General features: G+C 40.8%; 1 protein-coding gene across 1 annotated transcript in view; it reads left to right on the forward strand.

The window, feature by feature from the left end:
• Positions 1–820: 820 nt before the first annotated feature.
• The window catches only part of LOC119449996 (uncharacterized), a 53,712-nt gene continuing 41,395 nt past the window's right edge, over positions 821–13,137 (forward strand). The window contains exons 1-10 of the mRNA XM_049665566.1: positions 821–1,301; positions 1,564–1,754; positions 1,942–2,030; positions 2,113–2,219; positions 2,328–2,515; positions 2,610–2,736; positions 5,827–5,952; positions 8,049–8,184; positions 9,525–9,658; positions 12,452–12,553. Coding sequence (XP_049521523.1) covers positions 1,567–1,754; positions 1,942–2,030; positions 2,113–2,219; positions 2,328–2,515; positions 2,610–2,736; positions 5,827–5,952; positions 8,049–8,184; positions 9,525–9,658; positions 12,452–12,553 — 1,197 coding nt within the window. The 5' untranslated portion in view covers positions 821–1,301; positions 1,564–1,566. The remainder of the gene's footprint in view (positions 1,302–1,563; positions 1,755–1,941; positions 2,031–2,112; positions 2,220–2,327; positions 2,516–2,609; positions 2,737–5,826; positions 5,953–8,048; positions 8,185–9,524; positions 9,659–12,451; positions 12,554–13,137) is intronic.

A 13,137-nucleotide genomic window follows, 5' to 3' on the forward strand; every position in this document is an offset into this window, starting at 1 on the left:
TCAGATGGTGCTAAACATAGTGGATATATGTAGCACATGTTGTACACATTTTGTGCGTAGCATACATTTACACACCGAGATGTGCAGAAATAGTGCATGGCCTTTCTTTCTTTCAATTTCTTATCATTTGTAAATGTCTCAAGCAGCCTTGTAGAATGGCCTGTCTCTGCGAGGTTTTTCTTGAATGCGATTGAGGGCACAAGACAAGCACGCCTTCAGTTTGATTTCATTGTTCTTGAGTGCACGTACTTGCTCCTTTTTTGCTGTTTATAACTGATAAAGAGGTGCTATGCAGAAAAAAACTACACACTCGTGAGTTACGTTGTGTGGACTCTTCCATCCAGCAAATGGTTTTGCAAAGTGCGGCCTTTGAAATGCCTTCTCTTTTTCAAAAGCTTCAATGAGATTATTATTACTACGTGCCTTCAGCAAGGAAAGCTGTTTTTATCAATTCTGTGCTGCACTTTTTGCGCCACTTGGTGAGCAGCTGCTACTGAATGTGCAGCCGCATTTGATGCTAGCCAACCGTGTGAAGAGCTTGTTACGATTCACTTTTCCTTTGCCGCAAGTTGATAACTTCATTATTTTTGCAGGAGCATGTCACATTTATGTCCTTACGCTCTACATTGAAGCTTGGTGGCTTTGTACAGTTTGTATTTGAAGCAGTTGAGTGCAAAGCGATGTGTGTGTATGTGTGTGTGGTGCTCCTTCTTTCATATTTCGAATTGGACTGTAGCAGAAAATAAAAAAAAAAACATTTCTCTGAATTTTTTGTTGTGGTGTGGTGGTGCTTTTATGGGACTGTGTGCGAGTGCTTCCTTGCTACATAACCGTCGGTTGCTGATAGCTGGTTCAATCGACTGAAGGGATGTTTGGCGTGCCGTTTGGAGCGTAACAGGCCTGGTTGCGGGAAAATCCGGTGGGAAAACCTGTACGGAGGGGTGTAGGTATGCCCGGAAGGTGAGTACACAGTACGCAAGTCTTTGTCACCGTGGCCTATAATTAGGTATTGCGCGCGTGTGCGGTGCGCGCTGTAGCGCATGCGCACTGCGCCCGTTCGCAGATGCTGAAAGGACTCAAATATTGAGAAAGGGCTGGCAACGTTGGCATGTTTACAAGCGTGACGTCACAGGTTTGCGTTTTCCTACAACCCGCGCACACGCATCAGTCTGTGGTCGCGTGTAGCCGGTGTTTGGCAGTACGGAAACCTGCACTTTCTTTCGTGCGCCGTTAGCACAAGTTGGTGCTCGTAACGAGCCAGCCGCGATCGCTCTGGACGCCGGGGAGAGCTACTGCACCTGGTAAGTGGGTTCTTTAATCGATGTTACGCGTGACTTCGACTTTACGAGCCTACTGCTGAGTTTACTTACGAAAGGTTTGCGCGCGGAAATGCAATATTTGACCTACACTTGTTGAAATCAGACTTCTCTTTGTTCGTGCGTGACAAGAAGAGGGACCAAAGTCAGTTCATTCTAGCGGCCTGCGCTATCTAATCGTCGTAGTCGTGTGCTTATCTGAAAATTTTTGGCGATCACGGGCGTTCTGCATTTTTTTTCCCCGCAGATCATGAGCTCCCTCCTGGTTGGAGTTCACGTGATTGGGGAAGCTGACATAAATCAAGCTAGTCAGAAAAGCGATGTCTTGGGTGTGATTAGGTTGTCCGACGTGAACGTGAACCTCAAAGATGTGAGGGAACTTATGGCCCATGAGCTGCCAACATTCCACCGCGACTTTCTGTTCCTGACTCAAGAAAGGTGCGTTTGCGACCCCTGTATTGCATCCTGTGTTTTGTAGTTAAGTGAACGAAGAGAGCAGAAATTTGTTATGAATGGATAAAATGTGCTTTATATTTGCACCATAACGATCCAATTGCCGATCGCTTCAAAAGCCGGTGAACATTTTGCTTGTATTTAAGGGTGTGAAAAGCTTGTCTTCCTTTAGGATTCCAGTGTTGAAGCACCAGGAAGAGCATATAAACGCCATCGATGTTTTGAAAGGCACCAACGCTCTGTTTATTACGAGGAACTTTGGTAAGTACATGTGTAGCCTTGATGCACAACTAAGATGGCCTGTAGTTGTATAATTGTTACGTATATTACTCCTTGGTTCCAGATCGATGGCGAATTGGGGTTAGAAAAGCTGGCGGGTCTGTTATTGGCTTTGTCTTTGCTGATCGGAACCTCAGCGTAACAGATCTTCGTTCCGAGATAAATGAGCAGGTAAGTGATAATTTGGGGTGGCAGTCTTGTACCTCTATTTCTCTGGGGAATCTTTAGCTGATGCCAGAGTTTTTTTTTTTTTTTTTTAATGTTTGCGTGTTCACATAGCTTTTAGATGGAGAGTTCGCCTTCTGTGATAGGAATGGCTGGCCTGTTCTCAATGCCCAAGAGCAGGCGCTCTTTGCTTGGGATGTGATTTGTCAAGGCGTCGTAACCATACAGCTGCCGCAAAACAAGGCTACCACACCATTCCATTTGCGGGGGAACAGGGACTGCAGAAAGCGCAAAAAGCACAGGTACAATTACGTTTATTTAATGAACACGTTTTCTTTGCCAGCCATCCATTTGCTGCTGTGCTGACATTCTTTTTCTCTTTACTGCTGTTTGCAGTACTGGCTTCACAATACAAGAGGTCTCGAAGAAGGACATTGTCATAAGTTATGCACGTAGTGAAGCAGATGAACATGCAAGGAAGCTCAAAGCACAGCTTGAGGTTTTGGGAGCACAAGTATTTTTGGTATGTCATGGAAGTGTTCCTTGAACATGGTTCCTATGTTGTTTGGCAATAACCTGTTCTATCTTTGTATTTTATCTGTGTTAACATTTTCATTACTAAATTGTCCAAAGGGTGCTACACTACAAACTTCAAACAACATCCTGAAAACCTTGAATGACCTTTATTATAAAAAAAGTTTTCAGGGCGTTCAAAACTCCATAAAGGGATTATAAACACAACTCCATGCACCTAGTTTCTTGTGCATTAGTGGACAGCTTAGTTTACTCCAAATTCAGTTTGCATTTGTTTGATGAATAAAAGGTCTAATTAGTGCAGAAAGAATTACAGTTAAAGGACGAGTTTTCAAACATCAGAAAAAAACGGCACAAACAGTGGGACGAAAGATAGGCTACTGCAGAACAGTTTTTAAGTTTCCCGCCAGCAAAGTCAAAGCATTCGATGTACAGCATGACGGATTATGGAAGCTGTGACTGGGATGGGAAGCAATGTGGCTAAATGGTGGCTGGTGGCTGTTACCACCAGGTGCAAAAGAACTACTGTGATTTACGAATGTTATCTGGGTTCATCGCTTTCCAGCTCTGAACGAGTAACCTTGAGCAATATGAAAGGAAACAGCAGAGCAGCTGTTAGAATTGATCTTCATTGTGCGAAAAACACTGAATATTTGTCAAACATTACACAAGGTTAATGTTTTGATCACTTATAGAAGGTGACACCGCACAAACAACATTTTTCTTGCGCATATGAGTGCAAACTCATCTGCATGTTCCCCATGCCATGGCTCACCGAGCCTCGTTATACATTTTTTATTTTTTGAAGACAGTCTTGTTTGCTGACTTTATGCGGGTTTGGTGTATCTGGGATCTAGCTACCTGTCTTTTTAACAAAAGGGGCAATTCCTTTGAAGTGTCGTTCGAGCCTGAAGAAGGTATCAAAATATAGGTCTCAACGAGACAAGAAGCAAGACTTAGTCGCGGATTAGCTCAAATGAATGGTATGAGCATAACTAGCGCCAAGATAGTACCAAATTAACCACATTGCACCATAAGCCGCACTATTTCTAGGATCCACCCATCTGGTCTCTCGGTCAAAAAAAAGGAAGGCATGTCAACTTGAGAAAGAAGACGGTGACTACATACATGTGCATAGAAAAAAGTGAATAAAAAACAAAAAAGTCGACATGAATAAAAGAAATAGAGGGTCTGGACAAAAAGTAAGGTCTGACAATGGAACAAAGGAAATATATCAAAGATATCATGCAATCATGCCACTTTGCATAATTTTTAATTCCCAAATTTCAGTACATATACCATGTACGTTGTCTTTCACGTTGACTTATTGTCATTTTGTTTTACAGCATACAAATAAGGCTAGATGGTAGCACCATCTAGCCTTCCAACACAAAACAGTTTGTGGTACTTTGTACAGACTTCACTTTTCCTTTGCCGCAAGTTGATAACTTCATTCTTTTTGCAGGAGCATGTCACATTTCTGTCCTTGCGCTCTACATTGAAGCTTGGTGGCTTTGTACAGTTTGTATTTGAAGCAGTTGAGTGCAGAGTGATGTTGATATCAGTTACATCATGTTGTTCTGGCTGCCAGCCCTGTGTGGCATAGAAGGTAGTCAACAGCATGTCACTCTAGATTTTCGCTGCACACTTTGACTCCCTGAAGGTGGACGCTGGGCATCTTTTTTACAGTAGCAGTCAAATGGATGTGTGACAAACTTGAGGGATACTGTGCACATGTTATTTCTTTTCATTTATCTGTTAATTTTTTTGTTTTTGTTTTATACATTTGATGAACCATGCGCAGTTGCATTTCTTCCTCATTTCTTTTTTCACAGTGGCCAAGTTTAGCATTAGCGAGCATCAGACTGTGCTGTACAACATTGATTACTCATTAAAATGGATGTGGCCACATTGTAATTTTTACAGGCACCATAAAATGAGTGATTATTTTCACATGGATGCTGGGTGTAATGACCAAGACACACTCAACAAACAGTTGAAAAATGTAAAGATAGGAGTAGTTACAGTGAAGAAGCAGTTTTAGCTAAAAAAAAAAATGTTTGCTAATTCAAATGCTTAAGCAAAGTGTGCTTCATCCTTTTTGAATTCCACTTTCAGCATCTTAGGCAAATAAATAAATTAAATTTCGAGTCAAATAGTCCATTCAAACGTTGTACAGGCATGTTTAACATTTAATAAAGCTCAATGAGTGTTGCTGCTGTCTTGAACTGTATGCTGCTGTTTTAAAGTGCAACTAATAGTCGTACAAGAAAAGGACAACAGCAGGCTTTTCAAAGTTGAGCTTCCACATTTTTTTGTAGACACTTGTAGGTGTGAAAATGCCATTGTTGCAGCTATAGATTTAGAATAGGTATAATTTACTATCCCTTAAGGTGATAGTAATGTGTTTTTTTTATTTATATTTGCACAGTACACATTTTATTTATATCAAAAATTGCTTACGCCGGTAATTTTCAGAGGCAAGCCAATTTTGTCATCTCATTGTATCAGCCAGCCCGGGTGTGCTCTGAAATACTAGGTATCAAAGATGTCTCGAAAAGCCATGCCACAATCCTTTGTGAATGTATGAGATAGGTAGTAAGGAACACCATATCTTGGAGCACAAGAACTGATATGGGCGTATAAGCAGGAAGGCTGAAAACGCTGGTTTGCCCACTTGTCAATCAAATTAAAGAGAGGATGTGCAGCATAGGGTAATGAGGCGGGCTGAAAGGCAGCTTTTGATATCTCAAAGGATGCGCTCAAACATATATGTTGGCCTCCAACAACAGTTGCCTTTATCTTTGCAATATAAGCCCAATCTCTAAAGGAATTTTAAATCTAAGCAAGCCTTTACTAGCAAATTTCGTGAAGTTATTTAGCTGTAAATGTGCACCTCGCCACAAGATGCACCTGTACAAGTGTTACTGATGTAGCTGCTGAGCTTCTTTTACAAAATTTTGACTGCTTAGGTTTGAATATCTCCTGCGAATTGTCAGTGACACTTGATTATTGTTAATTTACTGTTAAATGCTCATGTAGCGTAATAACATTCATCTTAATTATATCTTTCTGAAAGGACCAAGATGACATTGTACCTGGTGATGACTGGCAGAACAAATTGAATGATGCCATTCAAAATTGCACAATATTTGTTCCCTTGGTAACGGCAAGATATGGGAACACCACATACACCAATAAAGAGGTATGTGATTTGGTTAATTTCTTTCTCTTTTCTAAATTTTGCTGCACAGCAGTAAAATGTTATTTGCTTTTCTCAAATAAATTGCTCACTCATATATGGCTAAGCTGGTCGCATTGGCTGGCGTGCAAGTTAGATGATTCGGACTACTTATCACTTCTTGTTTCTAACACACCTCTTTACTACAGGTGACATTTGAGCATTTGAAAGATTGCTTGACTGACTTCAAATAATGCCATGATGCAAACATTGCTTTGATTCTGCCTGTGCCCTTTCTTTGTTAATCACTCTAAGTAGCTAAAAAATTATTTCTTCTCTCTTTCTGGACGTTGATAGTAAACAATATCCCTAGCTGTGTAAAATAGTTTAGTTTAGAACTAACTTATTAAATTGCCACACCTAAAGCCTATTGCATATACTGTATTTTTCCGCGTGTAACTGATGCCCCATTTACAACAGCTGGAAAAGAAAGAAAAGATCTGTGTGTATAAACCACAGAACTGACTGCATACAACAATGCTCAGATATTTGCAAAAAGCAGTCTTCATTCGCGGATGCACGATTCGTCTACATCGTTTCTTTGACCAGCGGCTCTGGTCGCCCCCTCTTGGCGATACTAATGATCTTCAACATTTGCTGCGCTGTGAAGGATGCTCATTGAGCGCAGCTCATCGTGATTCTGAATTCTAGTTCGCCGGTGCTGCATGTGCTATTTGCTAACTACTTAATACAATATAGTGACCCCTAAGGAAGAGGAGAATGGCCGACCATGAAGGAGCTTCAACACGCAGGGGTGGAGTATTTGTTTCATGTCCGGTTCTTATTTGATCCGTTCTTCGTTGAAATATGAAGTTTCTTGGATGATGATCGGCAATGATGATCGAATGTTGATAGGATGTGATGTAGACTAAATGGAGAAGAAACTTTTGTACGTAATGAATTACAATGAAATGAATTGCAACGAAATGAATTACAACTTCCGTGTCTTACTCTTCGACTATTTCAATAACTGTTGGAGCCCAGATGGTGCCTCGTTGATCGATCAGCAAATATGATTACAGCCCAGATTCCTTTTAATGTACCTTGTCCGGAGCCTTACTGGTTTATATTAACAATCCTGATTTCAGCCCAGACTGAGGGACAGGATATCGTCTGGATTAATATAACTGAAGCAGACAAAGAAAAATGGCGGTAGCACCGATGGCCCGTCCTACAAACGCAATTGTCAATGAGAGGAAAAGTTTGGTAGGCCACAGCCCATAGCAACGAGCCTACTCTTAAAAGTAAAGATATTAGAAAACAAGGCTATTTTCTCTCTTTCACAACTACGTTTCCCATTCCAACTTGTGAGTAACGGTTGAGGTGGGATATGCTAGGCACGTACAATTAATTGCCAGGCCATTTCAAACCTGGGCGGTGTCTCTAGCCACTAAAGAGTTTGGGAGAAGGCGCCGTGTACACCAGTCTCACTCGACGTTTGCCCATATGGCCATCGGCAGAATGCGAACTCTATTTAAAGGACCACATTCTCCGAATTCGTTATTCGCATCCGTACTATCCCTCAATGGCGTGCACTGTGACTCGTCACTCGACATAACATGGACTTCTCCGAGCACTCAAAAACGAAAAGAAAATCCAAGCACTTGCCAGCCGGACGTGTAGGGGAGAGGACCCCTGCTCTGTACACATAACAAGTGGGCAAGTCGTGATGCTGTGAAAGTATACGAAACAAGCATGAGGCCTTACAGGTGGGGAGAGGGTGGGGTTCCCAAGGAGATAACGAAACTGAATGATGGAGAAACTTGCCTTGATGTGTGGCTTCACGGCAGCACATGCCACACTGCCATGAAGCCACACCTTAAGGGAAAGTTCACATGTAACCCACACCCCAATTTCACTGTTAAATTTTTTGAACTTTTGGTGCAGGTTATACGGGCAAAAATACAGTACTTCATATTATGTACTTCATATCATATTAACAGCCATGCTTTGCTAGTACAAAATTGCATTGTAGATGCTGAGCTTGTCCAGAATTCGGAGGTGCGTAAGTTTCTTTGTAAACGTCTTTTCTGACACTGTTTAAATATCTGGTCATACAGGTGAAGCTTGCTGATTACATTGGCAAGTTTGTCATTCCTGTGAACTTCATGAAGTCTTGGCCTCCTAACCATCTTGCCATTCAGTTTGCTTCTATACAATACATTGACTGGAGGAAAGCACACGAAGTACAACAAGGTATAGATCAATTTACTCATTTAAATTTGATTTTTACAGTAGTGAAGCTGTCTTGCTGCATGACTTATCTAGCAGCATTTTTATGAATAGTATTGTGTCAGGATCTCTGTCAGGAGGGGGGGGGGGGGAAGCTAGCACTTTGCATAATATTCAATTTCCTTGCTTTAGCCAGAGGAATCCAACAGCAAATAAAATGCCTAATAATTATACTAATATACTGACACTATGGATGATGATGTTTATTTCTTCAGTATTTTACTCAAAGTAATTTAAGAGTGAATGAATAAATACAAGACAGTGATAGAGTGTTTTTGTTAATCAAGAACATTCGACCTCAGGCCACCTTCTGAATTGTAATGACACTGTGAACAGAGCACTGAAGGTACACGTTGGACAGGTGGAGCTGGACGCGTGGGGGGGTTAACTCGGCCTCAGGGGGGGTTTACACCCGAAACCCCCCTCCCCCCCTGTCGGTGCGCCACTGTATTGTGTATTCATGGAAGATAGAGGCCCAACAAAGGGGAGGCCAACTAGGTTACAAAAATATTTTTTTTACCTTTAGTGTGAAATTATTATGGCCATGGTGTCTTAAACAGGTATTATTATTATTATTATTATTATTATTATTATTATTATTATTATTATTATTATTATTATTATTATTATATAAGAGGATGTAGCTGGTTGTTGTCAGAACACAAGGAATACATTTTCAAAGTCAGTGTAGCATATTATTATGCAGCACATAAGTAGTAAAAACACAAAATAGTGCTTCTTTGAAATAAAATGAAATTTTTATTTCATCCGGGGAAAAAAAAACGGTATACAATAAGTGAGGATAGACGCACCTGGGTTCATAGCCATGGGCTAGTTATGGATATGATTAACGTTCTTGCATACTTTATTTACTATGCTATATTCCAGTGTGCATCTGGACCAACTTCCTCTCTTCTAACCAAGGAACATAGCTTCACCCTTCAGTTATCTCATGTCTGAACCGTGTAGTTCTGTCTGCAAGTGCGTTGCATTATAAGCAACATCTGCTATATGTTTCCATATTAATAAAATGTGCAGAAACCTGTGCTTATCGGCAGAGATATGACTGGCTTGGTTTTATGAATGAGCAACATTTAAGTAATCGTGATTTGATGCTGTTGAATACTGGGGCCTTGTCATAAGAAACAGGTAATAACGCCCCTCCCTCCCTCGTCTCAAATAGGCTCCTTTCATTGGCGAGCAACTTCCTGCAACCACCTCTGGATATCTGAAAATTTTAAGTTGCTTGGAATTCCTGATTGTTTGGCGATTGCTAACATTACCTTATTTTCAAACACTCCCAGGTTCGCGTGAAAGTGATGGCGAAGAAGAAGAAAGTGTTCGTACTTGGGAGACTCGCTCTGTAGAACGTGTTGCCAATGATATCTACGGCATCTTGAGGCAGTGCAAGGAAGTGGCATTTGGGAATGCGGCCAATGTAAGCATACCACTTTCCTTTAATACTACATACGATAACAACCTCTGTGTGCCATATAAGATGCGAGTAAGATCGTGGAGATAAAATCGGCTTTCCTTACAGGACTGAAGTCTACTTGAGGATGAGAGTTCGGAAAAAAAACAACTTGTATTGCAGTGTTGTTGCCATGTGGCTACTCTGAAAGATTAGGTAAATAATAAAGTTTCACCTCCATCCTGGGTGCGAGCTGCACCTCTAGTAAAGTGAAAATATGCACATCATTTTCTTGCACAACGAAAATTTTAAGTGTTTTATTGCGATACCAATTACATGGACACTCCAAGCGCATTTCTGCTGTCGCTGCGGACGTGGTCGTCGCTGTGAGGTTCCGTATAAAGTCCGAACACGGTAACATCGTCGCTGCGCACCGTACACTGTACGTGCGAGTAAAAGTTGTGAGGGTAAGCCGACGATTGCGGCTAAATCTCGCACGTGCGAGGGAGAAAGGCGGGGCGGGAGCACACTTCTGTCACACGCGAGACACAAGGGGGGTGGGGGTTCTACTTCACGTGCCCGCAGCTTTCCCTTCGGAACCACAGAAAGTTGTCTGCGAGTATAGTGTCGGTAGCCTCGTGTGCGCTGTGCTTTCGACGTTTAGTTCGCGTTGAAGCGAGAGACGGCACGAAGGTCAATTCGCTTGTTGCTGCTGCACTTACTAACTCCAGCGTTTTAACAGCCAGTTTCCGTTGTCATCGAGCGGGATGTGTTCATGTTTACCTGGGCACGCGTGACACCGTGCTCGTTAATTTACTTAGTGAGCAAATTTTTACAAGTTTATACGGCCGATAAAACTACTATCCTCAGTTCATATAGCTGTCTGCTAATTTACTATCGCAATCGATGCATCGTCTTTCGGGCAAAACTGCAACATTTTTTTAAAACACTACCACTTTATAGAATGCTTTAAAGCTAAATGCAACACTGACAAGGGTAAATGTGAGGTAAGTGAACTTGCTCCCTTAGCAATTTCCTGGTTGTGGGTTTCTCCAATGGCGTTGAAAAGCTCTAACTGCTCCAATGGCAGTTGGAGCTCTCATCATCTGATTTAAAATCTTTTATTCTAAGTATTACTCTTTAGTATTCAGTTTGTATGTTGTAGAGATGTATAGGCTCCTTTCTTGAACAATCACAACAGGGACTGTTTTCATTCTGGTGCATTAGGGCAACAGAACTTCCTCCGGTTATTAATGTGCTCGACGATGAATGAGAAACTGTATTTTGTGACTCTTCTTTTGCAGCGCATGTTTAACCAATAATGTTTGTGGGTGGGAAGAGAATAATAACAATAATTTATTTTCGTCTTGAAACGAACACGAAGACAGAGGGGCTGCAGAAAAGGCTGTCTTATGTTTAGGACAGCTTGACAAAGCTGCAACCCCCAGGTGTGTTGAGTCTTTCAGGAACATTCAGCGTAATCAACAGTTGTGTGTGGGCTAGTTCGTTGTTGATCATAGATGAAACTATACAACGCAACTTCGCATCCATGAACATTCTGCCTGGCTTACTCCCCATTAGAGCAATGTACTGTTTGTGTTAAGCTGATTAAGTTTTGTTTAAGTTCGCTTATATGTAGAGGTGTTCAAGTATCAAAATTTTCAAATATGAATAGAATATGAATATAGTAAGTAATATCAAATAAAATATTGAATAGACAAATGCAGACATGTGCATTTACAACAGGAATAGTCTGGTATAATTAGGCACCACGTTTGTACTGACAAGTAAGAAAAAGACAGCTATCTATCAGAGAAAATTAGAATCAGTTTTAAAGACAAAATCACTAATTGCCACTTTAAAAACTGCACGAATAGCCTTTCAACATCTTTAGTGCATAATTTGTTAAGAAGCTTTCTAAGAATGAATGGCTGCTATATGACTAGCTTCTGAAAATGCTAAATAAACGATTGCCAAAAAAAAAAAATTGGAAGTTGTGGAAAAAGAAGAAAAATCTCCCGAAGGACTTGTGTACCGTAGATACATGTAAATAGGCCTATTGCAAAGAAAATTTACAGGTTGTAAAACTGCTACATAACTAGACTAGCTTATGGGACAGTGAATGCATTGAACACACATCTATTGTTGAAAACGCCTATGTTTGACCCGTCCTAGGAAGATTTTCAAGCAATCAACGCAGCTCACAATGTCTGATTACGGTATTTACTTGACTCAAATGTGCACCTTTCTTTACTTTAAAGAGATTTGTGGTGAAAATTGCCAGCGCGGTGCAATCGGACACGAAACCAAAACCGCCGTCGCAATAGTCGTATGCTTTGCCACATAACCTGGATGTATTGCGGTGGAGCTGACTTCAAAAACCATGTGGCGAAGCTAACATTTCTACTTTGTTTAGGAGCTTTAAAGTCACTGCTACGCTAGTTTTCTACTTTGGACACATAGAAAATGGGCGTGTGTTTGATTCGTGGGAGTGTTAGAATAGGACAAATGGTGTTTTTTCTGCATCTTGTTAATTCAATCCATTGGATAATTCGATCAATTTCTTTGATCCCATAGGGTCAGATTAACGGAAGTCGACTGTTCTTCTGAACGTTGTGCACTTATACGTCTTTGTTGTCTTTGATGTATCAGTTGTCAGATTGGCATACATCTGTGAAAGATCTTTTTGTTAGGGCAGTGCATTTCTTATTTCACTGCTGGAAGATTGCCTGGCTGTATTGCAGTGCTGACTTAATGTACTCTTATACCTTAAGTGTATCAGGCAAGTGCTAATGTGCTATTTCTCATTTTTCTTTATAGCCACAGGCCCTTGTTGCACAAGCGGACAGTGCTACACCTTTACTGTGCCCAGATCATCGGCCTTTCATTGTAATTAGTGCCCACCCCCAAGACAAAGAATTTGTGAGTGCTTGCATGAATCATATAAGCATTGTTAAAAAAAAAAAACTTCTTATACTAACAGCGCCTTCTACTTAAGAGCTTTAAAGGTCAACTACTATGAAAGAATGTGCCGCCTTAAGTTTCACTTGCTGAGTGTGACATTTTTACAACAAGAATACATATTTCGAGCTGCGAGCAAGCAAATATTTGCTTCGCTTGTGCTGATATCTTCTCGTATATTCCATTTTCTCACATGCCCACTCACCAACACTCACATGCCCACCAATTGTACCAAACGTTTTGTAAAGTTTACTAATTTGGTCTTGTTTTACGATTTTACTAATCTTGTGTCAAGTTTCACGAGAACTAATCTCGTGAAAAAATTTCACTCGGTAGTCTCCGAAGCTTCCTTCAAAGTTTATCCAAACAAGTTCCTGTCGTAATAATAATAATAATTGATAACATAATAATGATGATAATAATAATAATAATAATAATAATAATTACAACAACAACAATGATAGAAAGCGTGCTATTCCCCTTTTGCGCACCCCTTCGGTGTCGTGTCAGTGAAATTCTTATGAACTTTAGTAATTTTTACGTTC

The sequence above is a fragment of the Dermacentor silvarum genome, chromosome 4 (genome assembly GCF_013339745.2).
Source record: "Dermacentor silvarum isolate Dsil-2018 chromosome 4, BIME_Dsil_1.4, whole genome shotgun sequence".
Taxonomy (NCBI): Eukaryota; Metazoa; Arthropoda; class Arachnida; order Ixodida; family Ixodidae; genus Dermacentor; species Dermacentor silvarum.